Source organism: Saccopteryx bilineata, chromosome 4 (assembly GCF_036850765.1).
Source record: "Saccopteryx bilineata isolate mSacBil1 chromosome 4, mSacBil1_pri_phased_curated, whole genome shotgun sequence".
NCBI classification, from domain to species: domain Eukaryota; kingdom Metazoa; phylum Chordata; class Mammalia; order Chiroptera; family Emballonuridae; genus Saccopteryx; species Saccopteryx bilineata.
Window position 1 is genome coordinate 37,569,433 of NC_089493.1, and position 18,927 is coordinate 37,588,359.

Here is an 18,927-nt window from a genome sequence, read left to right on the forward strand (position 1 = left end):
AGGCAGGAGAGCAGAGGGTGATCTGGGGAATTGCTTCCTGCCGAGTTGAAGAGATTGCTCAGGTTGTTGGCAGCACGGAACTGCAGTGCTCTAGTGGGCATGATGGACTTTTTCCACTCTGTCATTATGCTGCATAGTTAGAGACACAGGCTGCTGTCTAAAGATATCTTAGTATGTCACGTCAGTGATCTTATGACAATCTTGTGATTGTACACAAAGCTCCCCCCACCCCCAAATGAGTAGAAACTATTACATGAACCATTAACATTGAGATGATATAACCTATGAATGTAGATTAAACACCTCAGGATACTGTGTAAATGTTTTGCATATTACATGTGACCTGTGGTGCTCACACATCTGGGTTGTTTACCTTATTTTTCAGTTTTCATGAGGCTGTTTGGAGTAGTGGGGGCTAAGGAGCAGGGATCTTTTAAAATGAGTGTCACAGAGAGGCTGAAATGATACTCAGCACCCCGGAGGACACAGTGTGTTAGCTGTGGTGGCTTAGTTGGACGACTCTTAACAAAACACCACAGATTGGGTGGCTTATGAGCAACAGAAATTTATTATAGTTCTGGAGGCTATAAGTCTGAGCGCAAGGTGCCAGCATGGTCAGGTAAGGGCTGTCTTCTGGATCACAGACTTCTTGTATCCTTACATGGCAAGAGGGGCTGGGAATCTCTCTGGAACTTCTTGAAAAGGCACTCTTATGATTTTAGTAGTACATCCCTTCCAAAGGTCCCACCTACTAGTACCATCATCTTTGGGGGTTAGAATATCAACATATGAGATTTAGGAAGCACAGATATTAGACCATAGCAGATTTCATAATACAGTACCACAGATTGTGTAGCTTAAACAACAGAAAAGTTCATTTCTCACTGTTCTGTGGGCTGGAAGTCTGAGGTCAGCATGGCCTGCTGGTGGGGCTTTTTTTCTGTCTTGCAGATGGCCGCCTTCTGCTTTGTCCCACATGCCTTTCCTTGCTGTGTGCATGTGGAAAGAGAGGTGACCCCTCTTTTCCTATAAGGCTGCCAAGCCTGTCAAATTAGGACCTTACCCTATGACCTCGCTTAACCTTAATACTTTCTCTCTTCAAATACACTCACAGCAGGGGTTAGGGCTTCAACATAGGAATTGGTGGGGACTGGGGAAATGACACAGTTCAGTCCATAGCAGAAACAGAAAGAATTTCACATTATTTGACAGGGGTAAAACTGAGAAGAAAGGAAAGAAAAGGGGTCCTTTATTTCCTCGTTAAGCCAGTACGACCCTGCGTAGCCAGATGCTGATTACTTCTTGCTGCAGGTGTGGCACTGGGGTCAGAAGGCTCCCAGCTAGAGACACTGCCATCGTGTGTGTGTGTGTGTGTGTGTGTGTGTGTGTAGGACAGTGGGTTCTAGGAAGGTAGTAACTCTGTTCTAGTGTCAGACATGTTAATTTAACTTTGTGTAAATAACACCTTTCTCTTTAAGAAACTTTACTGGATACTTTTTTTCTGTTAAGTGATTTACATATTGACATGTAGATAGATGGAGATGAGGACACTTGTTAGCATTAAGTGGCAGGTACATTTTAGACTCATTTACTGGATGGAGGAAAGCCGAGATCCCTCCTTTGTTATGATGTCCTCCTGTGGTCTCTTTGAAAGGTCCTCCTTTTAGTTATAACTTTCAGAGCCGCCTCTCCCAGTTCCTCCCCTTCTCCCCTCCCTTTTCTTGCCTAGTGTTCTTGTCTGAGACTCACCGCATGCCTCACAGGTTTCAGACACACTGTCCCTGGTGCGTCCGTCCCCCTTCCCGCAGTTCCCCCAGCCTGGGATGCCCAGCCTTCTTTCATCCTTCAGAACACAGCTCAGATACTGCCTCCCGTGTTATCATCCCGGCGCTCTTCCTGGGGAGTAGGGCTGGTTCTTTCTGCCTCTTCCTCCAACACTAGAGAAATAAAGAAATAGATGTAGCATTTATCATTGTTCTCTTTGCACTCTCGGGGTCTAGTGCCTCTCAAGTCCCAGGATTTTTTTGAAATAAATTGAGTAATGTAAATGGAAAGGTTCTGATTTTTTAGTCTATTGGTGGGTGTATCTTGTATGTTTTTATTAAATCAAATTCAAATTAATTTAAGATTAAATTTTATTAAACTAAAACATAACTTCTTAATATAATTAAATGAAAGAAGCCAGTCTTTTCCCTTTCCCCATACAACTACCTTTTTTAGAGATTAAAAAAATATTTTGGGGAGATTTTGGCTTATTTTGATTTTTATTGTTTTAAGTTACTTTTTAGAGATTTAAGATGATTTTTTGAGGTGTTGTATTGAATTTAGAGAGCCAGTTGTCAGTGTGGTAGTCAGAGAAAAGGGACCTGAGACAGCAGCAGGTGCACATACAGCCGTGTCCCTGAGTCCAGAAGCAGAGTGACTTTCTCCTGGCTCATTTAGTCCAAAGGAAGGGAGCCCAAAATGAACTCTGGGAAGAAGCCGGGTGCTACACTCAAGTCCTAGCTCTTACCATTTCCTAGGGATGTGACCTTGGCTGGGTTGCCAATATCTCTGAGCCTCAGTGTCCTTCTCTGTACAAGTACAGCAGTACTTGCTCCTCAGGCGTGGTAAGGATGGCACGTTCCACCTGCCACACTGCCACAGCGCCTGCCGTAGGAGGTGCTTAGAAAGGTGGCTGCTCTGCAGGGGTGGCAGCTGGGTTCGTCTCAGCAGCTGCTGACTGAACACCAGCCCTGGGCTGAGTGGGTGACAGGTGAGCGGGAGGGTTGAGCGGCGGGGAAGCAGCAGGGCGTGGGGAGTGGAGGTGCCTGGAGCTTGGAAGCTGTGCAGAAAGGGTGTGGGGGCAGATGGGGCGGGCCTTCTGAAAGGATAGAAATAGGAAGCAGAACTTCTTCTCCTTCCCCAAATCGATGAACCACTTTGGAACTTTCTGAAAGACTTTAAATCCACAAAAATGTAGAGTGCGATTAATATTTAATTTTCCATTTGATTGAGTGATATAGACATAGTCTTAAAATATCTTGTGTGGAGATTTATGATTTTGTTTCATCTTTGTCTTTTTTCTCTTAACGTTTTATTTTTCTTTTCTCAAAGGTGGCAGAAAGGGCACTGTACTATTGGAATAATGAATACATCATGAGTTTGATAGAAGAAAACTCTAATGTCATCCTTCCCATCATGTTTTCCAGTCTTTATAGGATTTCAAAAGAACATTGGAATCCGTAGGTGTTCAGTTTCCTTCCTCTCTCCCCTCCTCTTCCTCCATTCCTCTTCTTCCCCTCCTTTTTCTCCCCTCCCCTCCCTCCCCTTCCCTTCATCCCTCCCTCTCCTCTCCTCCCTTCCTCCCTCCCTCCCTCCCTCCTTCTCTTTTGCTTTATAAAATATCTCAAGTGCTTGCTATGTACCAGTTGCTGTGCTTGTTGCTAAGATAGATAAAGAAAGATAAAATCCCTACATTTACAAATTCACTGACTGGTTGGCAAGACCCACAAGTAAATGGGTACTTTATAAAGTAGTGTTTCAAGTGTGTTCTGTTAACTACCAGTTTACTTGAGGGCTCCTGACCTGTCTGTGAATGACTTGGGATGCCCTGGCGCGAGAGGAGAGGTTTGTGGACACAGCGCATCAGTGGACACAGTGGGGTGGAGATGTGACAGTTGAATCTTTAGGGAATTTAGCAGCTGGTTAGGATGGGGGAAGCCCTTTCAGAGCTAGGTCTGTCTGTCACATGAAAAGGAACAAGAATGTAAAAAGTGCCTGTCAGGTTCTGAGACCTGTGAATTTGCTAGGGGTAAGGCATTTGGGGAGCTTGCTGGAAGAAGAGGTTAGAAAAGGGGCGGGGCTTCACCAAGAGGATGGTATGAAAATCCTAGAGTGTAAGGAGTGGTGTGGCGGAATTGATCTGCATTTTAGCAAGATCCATTTCTGACACACCAACTCAGGCATTATATATGTTGTCTAGGAAAGAAAAGTTTACAACCTTCTAAGAGAAGTTTTAACATTTTTCTTTTTTTAAATTGGCCAATTTTATTAACAAAACTTATAAAAAGAAAGAGGTGGTAAACAATTAAGTCTCTTTACTCAGATAATCTCTTGAGCACCTGAGAGTGTGTTTGGCAAGTGTGGTAACCGCTCAGTGTGCTGCACATGGCCCTTCTCTGTTATTGCCTGTCGTTTGTGTGTGTGGGGGGGTCATTCCCCGAAACAGAAGGGAGCGTGAGTTTTCCTTTTAATAACAGGCACAGGGAAGAAACAGCACAGCAAGTACACTTTCTTATAAATGTTTTAGAAACATTAAACACATGGTTTATTGAACATATGGCCTTTTACTGGTGTCTTTTGTAGAGGTATTGGTAGAATGTTGTTGCAAATGAAAGTACTGTTGTGTATTTTTGCAGAGGGCAGTGCAGACTCTAGTGTGAAGCTGTAAAGCCCATTATGGGACAGTCTTCACATTGCCCAAGAGCTTATTCTTCCCCTCGATTAGCCAGCCCACTGTTCTGGCTGCTTAGCTGTAGTTTCTCCAGCCAATAGAGCCGTCACCAGCCTGCCAGTCCCCTCACGGGCACTGCATCGCATCAGTGAGGGAACTGAGCGGGCATGCATGGACAGATGTAAAGCACAACTAGAAACATAGCTCTTATTAAACTGCCAAATTGACAAGGGTTGAGCATTGTATCTTTGAATATGAGTAATGTATATTGTTTCCATGAGAACAGCTTTTGATTTAGATGAACTATGTATATTATCACTTTAAAAATAAAATTGTCTATGCAAATTCAGGTCTCTAAGGTTAGTTCTACCACAGGTGCTCCTTTTTAGGGTGAAGTTGCTTTATTTTTATGCTCGCCTTTTTATTAAATGAAGTTAGCAAGTACCCAAACTGGCAAGTCTGTCTGTCTGGGTACCATTGGTTAGAAGGGCAAAATAGAGGTTTTTGTTTTTAATCCTGCATTCCCTTAAGAAAGATGTCTTGCCTTGAACCATAAAGAGTGTAACTCTTGTGGAAATGAGCCATTGGTCATTCCTAGTTGTTCCACCTAAATAAAGAAGGGAGGAGGTCGTGTGCAATACGGGGAGCTCCCTCCAAGCTTGTGCTTTCTATTCATCCCATCAGTACGATAACCAACAGGTTCTCTGCTCTCTGTTTCCCAGGGCTATCGTTGCGCTAGTCTACAACGTGTTGAAGGCATTTATGGAAATGAACAGCACCATGTTTGATGAGCTGACAGCCACATACAAGTCAGATCGTCAGCGGTAACTTTTTAAAGCTTTTTTGTCAGCTGTGCATAAAACTTTTGAGTTCTTCTCTTGCTCCTTGCAGAAGTTACCTAATTGCACCGAAGTCCTAAGCAGCACAGTTTTATTTATTTAACTTGTTCATTTTTGCATGCCTGTTAGCTGTGTCTTTAGTAGTGTACCACTGGGTACCAAGGTGTCATTTGGAAAAAGACTGCTTTCCTGCTTCCCTTCTATAATGTTTCTCTTCTGCCTCGGGGTTAGGAGCTTGGCACAAAGGTGGTATTTCAGGCCCACTTAAGGAGACCATCAGGTAGGTTGCCACCTGGGTTCATTCCCATTCTGAACTTACTTGAACTATAATTGGGCTGATCGTGTACTTCACTACACTCTGGAGGCAGGGGGGATGAGGCACCATTTTGTTTAGCTCTTTGGCCCAGAACTTACTGACTCTTCTCAGACCCAGAAAATGCATTATAATTTAAAGAGCTGTGAAAAGAACATGGAGAGTTTGGTATTATACAAATCTTGAAGTGTTTAAGACCAAAAGGGAGCTAAACCAGTTATATTCTTTGTAATAAATACTTGTGGCCGAGTAAACCCTTTCTTGATATTATTTATGTTATTCTTCAATTTTTGTTATTTCTTGTTCAGTATGTCCAACTTTATAAAAGATGTCTTTGTCCACTCAGGCTGCAATAACAAAATACTTCATGAGTGGCTTATAAACAACAGAAATTTATTGCTCATAGTTCTGGAGGTTAGAAGTCCAAGAACATGGTGCTAGCATGGTTGAACGACAGCCCTCTGGTTCACAGCTGATACCTTCTCACTTGTCCTCACTTGGTAGAAAGGTCAAGGGATTTCTGTGGGATCCTTTATAAGAGCTCTAATCCCATTCACGAGGGGCCCATTCTCAAGACATAATCACCTCCCAAAGGGCTTTACCTCCTTTATCATCACTGTTGGAGGTTAGGGTTTCGGCATAAGAATTTGGGGGAGAGAACACAAAGATTCAGACTATGGCATTGATGTACTTGGAGAGACTGAGGGAAGTCTGGAGAGTTTGTTAGTAGTAGGACCTTTGGTTTTTGGTATTGGTCATACAGAAACAAACTCCACTTTGTATACTATAAAACCGTGGACCTTAGAGGACCCCAAGGTGTGTGTGAGTGTTCAGACCCAAGACCTTGCAGAATCTCTTGAGCAAAGCTATCTGTGATTCCCTTGCTTCTTTACTTTGCCTGATTTTGAGTGTGTTACTTGTATTTTACTGATAAAGAAAGAGCAATGAGGGGAAAGGTTTGGTAGCAGGAGACAAAAGACCATTACAGTCATTTAAAAAAAATTTACCAGTATGGCCTTGGCCAGATAACTTGATTGTTTGGAGCATTGTCCTGAAGTGCAGAGGTTGCCAGTTCAATCCCCAGTCAGGGCACATACAGGAGCAGATCAGTGTTCCTGTCTCCCTCTCTCTCTTTCTCTCTCTCTCTCTCTCTCCCCCTTCCTCTCTCACTAAAATCAATAAATAAAAATAAAATCTAAAATAAAATAATGACTGGGATGTGATATATTGAAAAGCAGCTTAATTATGGAATTTGGCAAGTATTTAACTATAGATAGAAGAGGCTGAGTTTTTTAATTTTTTTTATACTAGTAAAATAAATAGCAATTATGGATATGTTGTGTCATATTTGTAATTTGTAGAACTTTTAATTTGTCATAGTTACAGTTTTTGCAAATCATTGAATTTATAATAACTTATTCCAAACTTAAAATATTTTTAGAATATTAGTTAAAGGAGATAAAGGATACATTTTCATACTGTGATGTACCATTAAAATGTGTTATATATCCATAATGTTCCTTTGTAGAAACTAAAGTTAGAGTACGGGTGCAAAGGCCAGCTTAGGAGTATCCTAATTAAGTTGATAACAGTGTACCTACCTATATAGTTTAAATTTAAATTTTGGCTCTCAAAAGAAATTTCAATCATTGTACTGTTGATATTTGGCTCTGTTGACTAATGAGTTTGCTGACCACTATCCTAGTTGAATAATTAATGGAATCTGTAGAATCCCATTAATAGTATTAAAGACCTTATTTCTAAAATATTGACTTTGATTGAAGTAAATTAATTCATATATATTGAACTTCAATAATAAAACTGTTTTCTGATCATTATTACGTAAACTACCACTGGCTGGCAAACTCATTAGTCAACAGAGCCAAATATCAACAGTACAATGATAGAAATTTCTTTTGAGAGCCAAATTTTTTAAAGTTAAAATATTTAGGTAGGCACATTGTTATTAATAGGATACTCTTAAGCTTGCTTTTGCTAAACTAAACAGTCAAGGGGCCAAAGAACCACCTGTGGTTTGTGAGCCACAGTTTGCCGACGGAGGAACTAGACCAAACTCTTGAAAAAGATAAGAATAAGAATTAACCAAGGGAACCAGGAATAGACACAGTGAAGTTGATTTTGATGATCTGATATATTAAAGTGACTTATACTGAGTGAACTTTATTAATGAGAGACAGATTTTTTTTTTAAAGCAAGGGTAATGTATTGTCCAATGAGCAATGGAAGGTTATCCAGAAGAGATGGGAATGTGGGTTTCTCTGTAGATGCAGACATAGGAAAGGAGAATAAAGAGACTGTTTGATACTATCTGAGAGGAACTAAATGAAGGATTTTACTTCCGAATGACAAGACATTAGCAATTGTTTCAGTTCAGATAAAACTTTAAGTATTATGAATCTGAAATGGTGGGTGAAATAAGTAACACTGTTAGATACACATGCCAACATTAATGCTAAGTAAAATTGAAATTGGGAGAGAATTTGACAGTATCCCTAGCTTGATAACATAGTTAAGTTTTTAAATTCCCAGCTACAGACAGATGAAAATAAGTGGGAAAGAATTGGGGTGACACTAACTGTATCAGAAATATTTAGAATTTTTGAAGATGAAGTCAGCATAAAATATGTATGATAACACAGCATAGAGTTCATCTGGAGAAGAAGTCCCACAGGACAGATTGCATTAAATGTCATAAAACTTATGATCCAAGACATGAGTGAAACACTTCAATAATAAGATAATGAGTATTTTAATGATGTCGGACCTTAATTTAAACTGTGAATTGGGGCTGTATGAACCTAATGTATGTTTGAACAGTTTTTTAGTTGAATAAATTCACTAAGTGCTTGCCTTGTTTCTTCTCCCTCTTCCTCCAGATAAAAAGATCATATACTCTGAAACTCAGTAGGATCTACAGAATTGACTTAAATGTATTTAAATCAGTGTTATAATATTTATTTAGATTTATTATTATCCTTAAACTGTACTGAGAAACCAGAAGTGATAATTTACCAAAAAGCTTGCTTTTATAAGAATCTAGAATGCTTAATGATTGGTAGATTATCTCATCTTGCCCCTATTGCCCTATAAATATACTTTTTCAGGGTCAAAGTTACCCAGTTGGTAATTGTTTGAAAAACTATATGTCCATTGAAATTCATACTGTGCAGGCCCTGGCTGGTTGCCTCAGTGGTAGAGCATTGGCCCAGTGTAGATGTCCCAGGTTGGATTCCTGGTCATGGCACACAGGAGAAGCACCCATCTGCTTCTCCACCCCTCCCTATCTCGTCTCTCTCCCCCCCTCCCCCCAGGCACTGAGGATGCTGAGGATGGCTCCATGGCCTCTGCCTCAGGCACTGAGAAGAGCTCAGTTGCTAAGCAACAGAGCAAGGCCCCAGATGGGCAGAGCATTGCTTCCTAGTGGGCTTGCCTAGTGGACCTGGTCAGGGTGTATGTGGTAGTCTGTCTCTGCCTCCTCTCTTCTCCCTGAATTAAAAAAAAGAAATTGTATGGATTATATTTGAGATAGCTGAAACTAATTATAGTAAACAAGCCTTAAAATAACAGTATTATGAGTGATAACATCAATTATATAATTAAGTATTCTCTTAAGACTGGCGAGATGAGAATATAAAGTTAACTATTTCTAGAGAATTTTTTGGGGAAATGAACATTAATTTCTGTTGCTATAGATATCAATATAACTTTAAAAAATTGGTGATGATATAAAAAATATGAGGTGACCTGTGGTGGTGTGGTGGATAAAGTGTCAACCTGGAATGCTGAGGTCGCCAGTTTAAGACCCGGGTTTGTCTGGTCAAGGCACATATGAGAAGCAAGGGGATGTTTCCCACCCACCCCCATCCTTTCTCTCTCTCCCTTTCCTCTCTCTAAATTTAATAAATGAAATTTCAAAATTAATACATATATATTTGAGGCATTGGCCTGACCAGTGGTGGCACAGTGGATAGAGCATTGACTTGGGACTCTGAAGTTTCAGGTTTAAAAACGAAGTTGCCAGCTTTAGAGCACAGGCTCACCAGCTTGATCGCGGGGTCACTGGTTTGAGCATGCGATCATAGATATGAATGATCCCATGATCGCTGGCTTGAACAAGGGGTCACTGGCTTGAACAAGGGATCACTGGCTTGGCTAGAGGCCACCCTCCTCTTCCCCACTGCCGTCATGTATGAGAAGTAATCAATGAACAACTAAAGTGACACAACTATAAGTTGATGCTTCTCATCTTTCTCCCTTCCTGTCTGTCTCTGTCTCTCTGTCTCTCTCTCTCTCTGTCTCTTTCTCTCTCTCTTAAGAAGAAAAAAACATTATGAGGTATTGGAATTATATACAAATTTCACTTAACTTATGTGGATTTCCCTGAGTAAATGTACCGTAACTGATATTAAATCCTTGCTAGGTAAAGCAGTACGAGGACCATATCACCCATGCCTGAGATGACAGAGCCGTTTTTTCAGGAATTATCTGAATGTGGATATACAGAAGTCATTTGGGTGTGGTTTTGTTTATTGGTTCATCACAACATGGAAAGCTAGGGACAGTGCAGTGAATTATTTTTAATATGTGTGAATTTATTTAATTTACAGTATAGTCATGTATTTCTGGATTATGTATTTCTGACTTTGGAGATATTAGAATTAACATTTTTTTTTTTTTATAAAAACATGGTAATCTAAAAATATGTTTGGCAAAATTAAAGTTTTTAACCCTATTTTAGACATCCAGAGTTTTGGTAGATTTTACCAATTTCCCCAGAAGTCTGGAGGGCACTAGTCAAATTGCTATCAAACCAAATTTGAAAGCTTGGAACTTTAAATTTTTAATATATAATGATATCAACAAAGTTCCATCCAGATCATTAAAATTGAAATCACAGAAGAAAGAATATTTCATGTTATTATATATATATATAAATATAAAATAAGCTAATAATTAATAATTTTAATTAGTAAAATTCAGATTTTGTGATTTATTAATACGTGTACAAACAAGATGCTGCTAAAGAGCTTAAATATACATAGTGTAGGAAAAATAGATATTCACAAAGAGGAAGTATAGTTTTTTGACCTGCAACTTCTCTGCATTAGTGTCATCTTGAGCATCCCCTTCGAGAAACTATTTGGAGACAAAGAAAATAATCAGATTTTAACTAGACCCCAAGTGAAAGTCACTAATGTGCCTGCCCTCGGTTTTACAATAACAGTTACATATAAATGATCCCTATTTTTGTTTCTCAGTAATTTTGAAGTTAATATTCTGTGTTAAATATAAAGGAATATTAATGTAAAATCTCCTGCTCTGTTCGTTAATACAACTTTATGTCTATGTAAGTGCCAAAAAAAAAAAAAGAACAAGAGTGAGAAAAATCAAAAAGAAAAAACATCCACAAGCTTAATGCCAAACTTTTCAAAGACCTTTTAAAACATACCTGGGGAAAGTGTGTCACGGGGCAGTTCTGATGAATAACCTCTCCAGGCCTTCCCAGGTGTTTACCTTGTGTCTGTTTCCTCCCCAGCGAGAAAAAGAAAGAAAAAGAGCGGGAAGAACTTTGGAAAAAACTGGAGGATCTGGAGTTGAAGAGAGGTCTCAGACGTGATGGGATAATTCCAACCTAACAGAAACCATGACAACGCATCACTAACCTGTGGAGTCACACATTTATGTAGTAGGAGATGGAGCAACAGTTTTCTGTATTGTGCAACTTTACAGTAGATTTCACATTCGTTTCATTATTACAACAGCACTGTATATACCTGTCTCTAAGTAAAGGAAAAAAAAATAAGGACTTCAATCCAAAGTTTGGACAGTAGATGGACTTTCAGAACTTTGCAAACATAATCATTGTTCTAACCCTAAAAAAAACAAAACAAAAAAAGAGCAGTCGTCAGAGATCTGTTAATGAAATTGCTGTTAAAATTCCATTGTCAGGAGTTCCTTATTTATCATTAGCAGAGAGTATGAAACAATTTTCAAATGTGAACAATCTTAAATTTAGCTTGTCTTTCTGCTAAGCTGTTAAATGTATTTATAGTAAAGGAAGGGGAAGAAAGACTGTCATTTCCGTATAAGTTTGTATAACATCCTCTTCTGGATAACTTGACTGTAATTTGACATCTTTTCCTTTTGCACATCTTCATGAGTTGAATGTCCACACGGAATGGGGCCATGAATTATAAAGGTCCCTGATAAAAGGTTTGTTTACTGGAGTGAAATCTTTCCAGTATCCAGGTAGGCCTGGTACTCCTTTAGTTTTAAAATTAGGAGTAAAAGAGAAGAGGTGATAAACATAGTAGGGAAGGGAATTTTGGATTCATACAGGAGTTTATGATGAATCCAAATCAATGTCTTGAATCCTTTGAAAACAGGCACTGGGACATCATAGGCTTCAGTACCTGATCAGTATTAGTTGCATACATCATTGAACACACATACCAGAGATGTTTTAGAAACGTCAGAAAACATCCTTTTGGACCATTTTGAAATCAGAAAGACAGACACTAAACAGTACAACCATGAAATTGATCGCCAGGATTGCGAATCTAATTGGGAATAGAGTTGAGCAAACAGCTTGGACTGTTTGGAGTTGTTGCCTTACTTTTTAATATGTATTTATAAAGTATTCCAGCAAAAGAGGATGTAGCCTCTGGGAAAAACAAACATGTTACAGTGTTTTTTGTAGATTCTCCTTCTATATCTCATCACAGCGCCAGCCCTGTTTTTAGCCGGAAAGGATTCAGGATAAACATTATTATGCATTCTGAATTGGATGCATATTCCTAACTACTGTATTTGTTACCAAAAGTGGTTCTACAAATGCTACTGAAAAAAATCTGGAAATTCCTAATGTCCTGAGTATTAATAATAAAGTTTAAAAATGCTTTTATATCAAAGGTGCATTGTGACCAAATTGTTTAAGAAAAACAAAACAAAAAAACAAAACAAAATCTAGGGCTGTATTATAGATATATCATATTGGCTCTCTGCTTTGTATTTAAAAGAGGACTCAACATCTTGGGGAGATAAAAGTACTGACAAAACTTGTATAGAGTGTGTGCTTACCGATTGTGGTTGCATCATTCTGTACTGAAAGACTTGTGGGGGCTTATTCCAGGATGCTTTTGCTTGTGGATATGGTAGCAGTGAGTTGATAATCCTAAACCATCACTTCCAGCAGTATTCACATGTACAGCTGGCTTCGTGTTCATGTGTTGAATTGTGATAGCAGCAAACATGAACATATGAACTGTTGTTGCTCTTAGTAGAAATATAATATGAATTTGGGCTTGTATATTTTCTTCCATTTAAGTACAAAGTAGAAAATGCAGTTGTATTGTTTCCAAGAAAAAGGAAAAAAAAAGGCCACTGACTTTGCTCCCCTATTTAAGTGTTCCAGGATTATCAGGTCAGAGTTTGTGCATAAAAGTCAGCTAAAGATGGATATTGTCATCTCAACCACTTTGTAAAACAGAAACAAAACTTGGCGTGTTAATTCTGAAAGAGAAACAGCAGTAAAGGAGTCACATGCAACACCAAACACATGGTTTAATGGAATTCATAGGTTTTTTTTTTTTTAAAGAACATTCATGGGGAGTCGATGTAAAATCAGCAGAGGCTGCTAAGGAGGAAACAGCTTCCTTTCAAAGTGCTGGAGCAAAGGTGCAAGTTCAGGTACTAAAGACAAAATAGTACGTAACAAATCATCTCCAATTTTAGCCCATTAGTTTGACCCTGAATTACATTTAGTTTTGACCGTATAAACTTTACTTTGCCATTAAGTCAACTTTTTTAGATAGTAGACATTAAAATCACGGGTTTATGATAATATCCCTGCCCATTAGAATGAAATGCAGTCATTTGAAATGAAAAAGACCAGTTCCTTATTTGCACCTTACTGTCTTCAGTGTTAAGGTGAGAACTCCACTGATATCTTTGATGTCAATTTACATGTTGATCATTCCAAACTGAGGAGAATAAAGCCAAATTTCAGACCTATTTTAAAGGAGCAATTATATGTCTGAAATTCATAGGGCAACTTCTGAGAAGAAATGCTGTCCTTTTCTTTTTTCATTGGGAGTGACAACGTGACATTTGTCACATGTCTGGTGACACAGAATGGCTGAGGTAACCTGACTGTTGCACTATGTGACATATTTAAGGACGTACTTGCTGCATTTGCAGCAGCCCTCCCTCTCTGTCCTTTCCCACATTTCTCCTGTTGCTGCGACTTGAGCTCATTGTGACAAGTGCATCTTTGTGTTTATACTTTGTTGGCTTCATAATTTCCAGAACTATATATAAATCTATTTTTTAAATAGCAAATATTGTAGTTAGTGAGTGATGATCACTCCAAACTTATCCCTACCATATTGGTTTCAGGGGTAGGATTAAGAGTGTCTTTGGAAGAAAAAACAAAAACCCTGTGGTTTAGAGTGATGCTGAGGCCTTAGGCTGTGGGCCTAGAAAAACCATGTGAGTGAATTGACCCATCTCATCCTTTGAATCAAGCATGCATTCCTTTTCTCATTGTGCAGGTGTCCCCGGTTTTCCTTCAATGTTTAGTTTTTGTCCATTTAAATTTTATTATATTTTGCTCTCCCTAACATCTGATTGTTTTTTTAATAAAATAAAATAAAATAATAAAAAAAGTAAGACATAAATAATACCCTTGATGCCGCTGGATACTCACAAGCAGGGTCATGCTCCTTCATCTTGGGCTTGCTTGCCTAAATGGAAGGGTTTAATTTATTTTGTACCTCCTCCTATGCGTGGGACGGTCCAGGGTGCAGAGCCAGGAATTGCTTGTAATTGCACCTGCTATACTTAAACGTATAGACCTAGGCTCAATCACACTATGGAAAGAAAAAAAAAAGTATATTTAGAGCTTTAAAAGCTTTTTTATTTTTTTGTGGGGGTTGGGGGGTGGGAAAGGGGAAATGTATGGATGATGTTGGCATTTTTAAGTGTTCGGAATTTTGTTTTTGTTTTCCCTCCCTCTGTTCTGTTTTTTTCCCCCCCTGTAATTGGATGCACTGACCTGGCCCAGGAAATGAAAAGATTCTCTCTTTTGATGCTATTACCAATGTTATCACAAAGTGATGGTCACCTACAACAAAAAGGTGGCAGCAGACACGATCGTGGTGTTTTATTTGCACATCAATATTTTTATTTTTATATGCTGGCTCTGCTGCTTTGTCTGAGCGGAGTTACGGAATGAGCCACAAAGGATTTTTATAGTAGGCATATTGACAATGCATTTTATATTTCTCAGTATTTAATTTTGAAAATCTACAAGAGTTGTGCATCTTGAGAGAAAGTTGAGAAATTTCAAACTAGTGGAATGTTCATTTGCGCTGCGCCTTGTGCACGGTGGTGGCAGTAGTGTGTCTCGGAACCAACATCCCACGTTATGTCTGTGAATATAGGTTTCCTTTTCTCCCCGCCCTCCCTCCCTCACTCCTTTTCTCCCTTCTTTTGCTTCCTTCCCTTCTCTTTCTTTACTTTTTTAGACATCACTTATTGTAAATAAGTTGTAATCCAAACCTCATGTATCAGTGGGGAACTTTCAAATATAAATATTACCAATACATTTTCTGCTTGTTGTCTGATTTTTGATTGAGGTATATCAGAAAGACATGTCCATTGCTTTTGGTTTGAGGATTTCGCGTCAGCTTCATAAACCTTTTGATATTTTAGTATTTCATTGTTTTAGCAGGAGAGGGCAGCAAAAGTTTAATTTCCCTGTTAGAAATGCTGTGGTTCATGGCTGGTTTTAAATTGAGTTGTGTGTGTGCGTGTGTGTGTGCGTGTGCATGTGTGTTTTTAAACAGCGTCTGTTTGTGAGTAGATGAAACATTTTTGATATGAAAAGTTGCATATGAAAATTATGGACTGGTTCAATCAGACGGTGAAGACTTCTTATCCACATCAAAGTTAAAATGCCACAAAACAACCTTCCAGCTCTGGCTCAAATATGCTACTTCCCTTTCAAACAGAACAAAATGCAAGCTGAGTCTTAAACGCTTGGAATTTTAAACGCCTTTCTTTGAAAATGATTTACTTTCGTCAGAGGGGTAATGGAAATAAAAGTGAAGGTGCTCCCAAAGAGAAATGTAACCCTCCCCTTTCACAGACGTGAGAGGTTCTGTACTGTGGGTGCATCCTAATAAAGCAGCAGTGAAGAGTTTCAAGGCGCCTGACTGTGTTTGTTTCTGACCTCTGTGGCCTTTTGAACCATACAAATAATCAATTTGATCAACTTACCTGTGAGACAGTGGGGTTTGTATGTTTAGTGTATGTGCTGCTGAAGCGAGTACATGGGGTTGGTATGTTCACGCTTTCACATACAGAAAATCAGGAGTGGTCCAGTGTCTAATTCTGTGTAACGAACTACTCCAAACCTTAGTGCCATAACCCATGTTATTTTTTTGTTCACCAGTATGCAGTTTGGGCAGGAGTTGGTAAGATCGTCTTATCTCTGCTTCGCCAGTGTCATCTTGGGTTGAATAGGGCAGGAGAACTCACCTCCAGCATGGCCCACTCACGTGGCTAGAAGATTGGTGCTGGCTGGTGGCCTGGGGTTCAGCCTTGGTTCACGACATCCTCATGGGGCTTCCTCGGGCTTCCTCACAGCATGACAGCTGGGTTCTCAGAATGATTGCTGAGAGACAGGAAGTGGAAGCTGCTAATTCTTTGAGGCCTGGGCCCAGAAACTGTCATGCCATCACTTCTGTCATATTTCATTGGTCAGGTAGTCACAAGGCCTTCTGAGATTCAAGTGGAGGGGGCACAGATCTCACTGTAAAATGTGACGAGAACAATGTTGTTTTTCATCAACTATAGGATACTTTCTTGGCAAACACATTCAATATAGGTAGGTAATTAAATCACATTAGACTTTGAACTGTGTAGAGTTAACTAATGTTTCATGTTAAACTGAGTTGGGAGGGAAAAATATTTGTAAACTCAGCAGTTTTGTATTTCAAAGCTTAACCGTTGGTAACATCTGAGAATCACCCTCTTGGTAAATTATGGGAGAAGAAACTTGTAACAAAGAATTTTAGGGTTCAGAGAAATTGGAGTTTATTTCAATGGAATAGTGAATCCTAATGTTGCCTCTTGCCTGTACATATTTATGATAATAGAGGCAAAGTAAATGCACAGCCCAATTCCCATTTCCCAGATCAAGTTCACATTAGAGTTTTTAAAACAGACTAAACTATGGAATAGCAAGGGGAATTAAAATTTGGTTTTTTAATGATACATGTGCATTGTATAATTCTTGAAAAGGCAGATTTTTAGAAAGTTGGATAGCTGCATGCTGCTCCCCATACCTAAAAGTCCACCACAAGACGTGTTTTCATTGTTTGATCAGACCAGTGTTTATTGATTGGCTCTGTCCATATTCTTCCCATTCTCTGATTTTCAGATTTTCTTTCTACTCATTTTACTTAGTTCACCCTTTTTAAAATCATAGTCTGAATTATATAGTTTGGAGTCAAACTTGGTGGATACCAGAGATGATTCGAGGCCTAGAACCACAATGGACATCAGCCACATCCCCATTCATCCTTGCTAAAGCTCTTCAGGTAAGGTGTCTTTAGCCAGAGTCACCCAAGGTGAAGGCCATCGGCTTGGAAAGCAGAGACCCTTGGGGTCACTTGGGACCTGCTATTTATCAGCTATGTGACTTTGGGAAAGGTTCTTGACCTAAGCCTTAGTTTAATTTGTAAAATGCAGGTAAAATGGTAGTTATAGTGTTATGTTCCATTAGATAATGTATGTAAAACAACAAAGCCTGGCACACAGTATCCTGCAATTAATATTATTACATGAAATAAGTGCTTATTTTATTAGCTATTATTTACAGTGGTGACTTAAATATAAATGAATAATTATAAAAGCTATCTCTTATCAAATATGCATTGTATTGTGCTAAGAATTTTTTATCCATTAAGTTTTCACAACAATCCTGGGATAAAAGTTATCATCCCCATTTTATGGGTGAGAATAAGACAACTGAGGTTTTACCAAATAATGAACCAAGATTCTGACTCCAGTTTTCTATGAACAGTGATCACTGTGCAGTAGGATGGCTGCTTCTGAGAACATAACGTCAAATTTTATTCCCCATAACTTGAAAGACCGAAATTTACTCTTTTTGCAAGAAAGAACCTTATTTCATTCATCCTTGCATTTCCACTCACTATCCATTCTTCTGGAGCTCCCCAAGCTTGTGTATCATCCTTCAAGTCCTCTATCCCAACTCATCCCACTTAAAAATACAGAAAACAACAAGTGCTGGTGATTATGTGGATAAACTGAAACCCCTGTGCACTGTTGGTAGGAATGTAAAATGGTACCACCACTGGAGAACTGTATGGCAGTTCCTCAAAAAATTGAAAATAAAACCATCATATCCAGCAATTTTACTTCTGGGTATATACCCCAAAGAAGTGAAAGCAAGGTCCCCAAGGGGTATTTTGGACACCCATGTTCATAGCATCATTATGCTAAAACATGGGAGCAATGCACAAGTGCATTCAATGAATGGATAAACAAATGTGCAATGGAATATTATTCAGCCTCAAAAAAGAATGAAGCTGAAATATGTTCCACCATGGATGAACCTTGAGGACATTACGCTAAGTAAAATAAGCCAGTCACAAAAGGACAAATACTATATAACTCCACTTATATGAGGTATCTAAGGGTAGTCAAAATCATAAAGACAGAATGTGTAATGGTGTTTGCCAGGAGCTGGGAGGAGAGGATGGGGAGTTACTATTTAATAGGTACAGCATTTCCATGTTATAAGGTACAAGAGTGATGAGTATGGATGGTTGCATAGTTGCACAGCAGTGTGAATGTATTTAATACCACTGACTTGGACACTTGAAAATGGTTGAGTGATAAATTCAATAACACGTGTTTTACCACACGAGTAAGAAAAATGCCTACTAAATTATTTTCTACAGTGGATATAACATTTCACACTAACCAGCAATGTATGAAAATTCCAGTTGCTTCACATTCTTGTCAAAAATGATATCCTTTATCATTTTAGTTGTTCTGGTGAGTGTTTATAGTGGTATCATATATGTGGCTTTAATATGTATCCTCTTGAAGACTAATTGAACAAGTTTTTGGAGATTTATATACCTTTTATGAAATGTCTGTTCAGATCATTTGCCCATTTTACTTTATTGTGTTCTTGACTTTTTATTATTGAATTGTAGGAGCTCTTTATATATCCTGAATAATAATTCTTTGTTTGATATGGTGTTTTGTTTTTGTTTTTG

The 18,927-nt window shown here is 38.8% G+C and overlaps 1 protein-coding gene across 5 annotated transcripts in view; it reads left to right on the forward strand.

Annotated features, from left to right (window-relative positions):
• PPP2R5E (protein phosphatase 2 regulatory subunit B'epsilon) overlaps positions 1–14,274 on the forward strand; it is a 168,026-nt gene extending 153,752 nt beyond the window's left edge. For 3 of the 5 annotated variants that reach the window (XM_066277868.1, XM_066277867.1, XM_066277871.1), the window contains 3 exons: positions 3,097–3,224; positions 5,158–5,259; positions 11,145–14,274. In XM_066277868.1, the coding sequence (XP_066133965.1) occupies positions 3,097–3,224; positions 5,158–5,259; positions 11,145–11,244 (330 nt within the window). In that variant the 3' untranslated portion in view covers positions 11,245–14,274. Of the gene's footprint in view, positions 1–3,096; positions 3,225–5,157; positions 5,264–11,144 lie in introns of those variants that run through there. The other 2 variants (XM_066277869.1, XM_066277872.1) reach the window with 2 other exon arrangements.
• Positions 14,275–18,927: the final 4,653 nt, after the last annotated feature.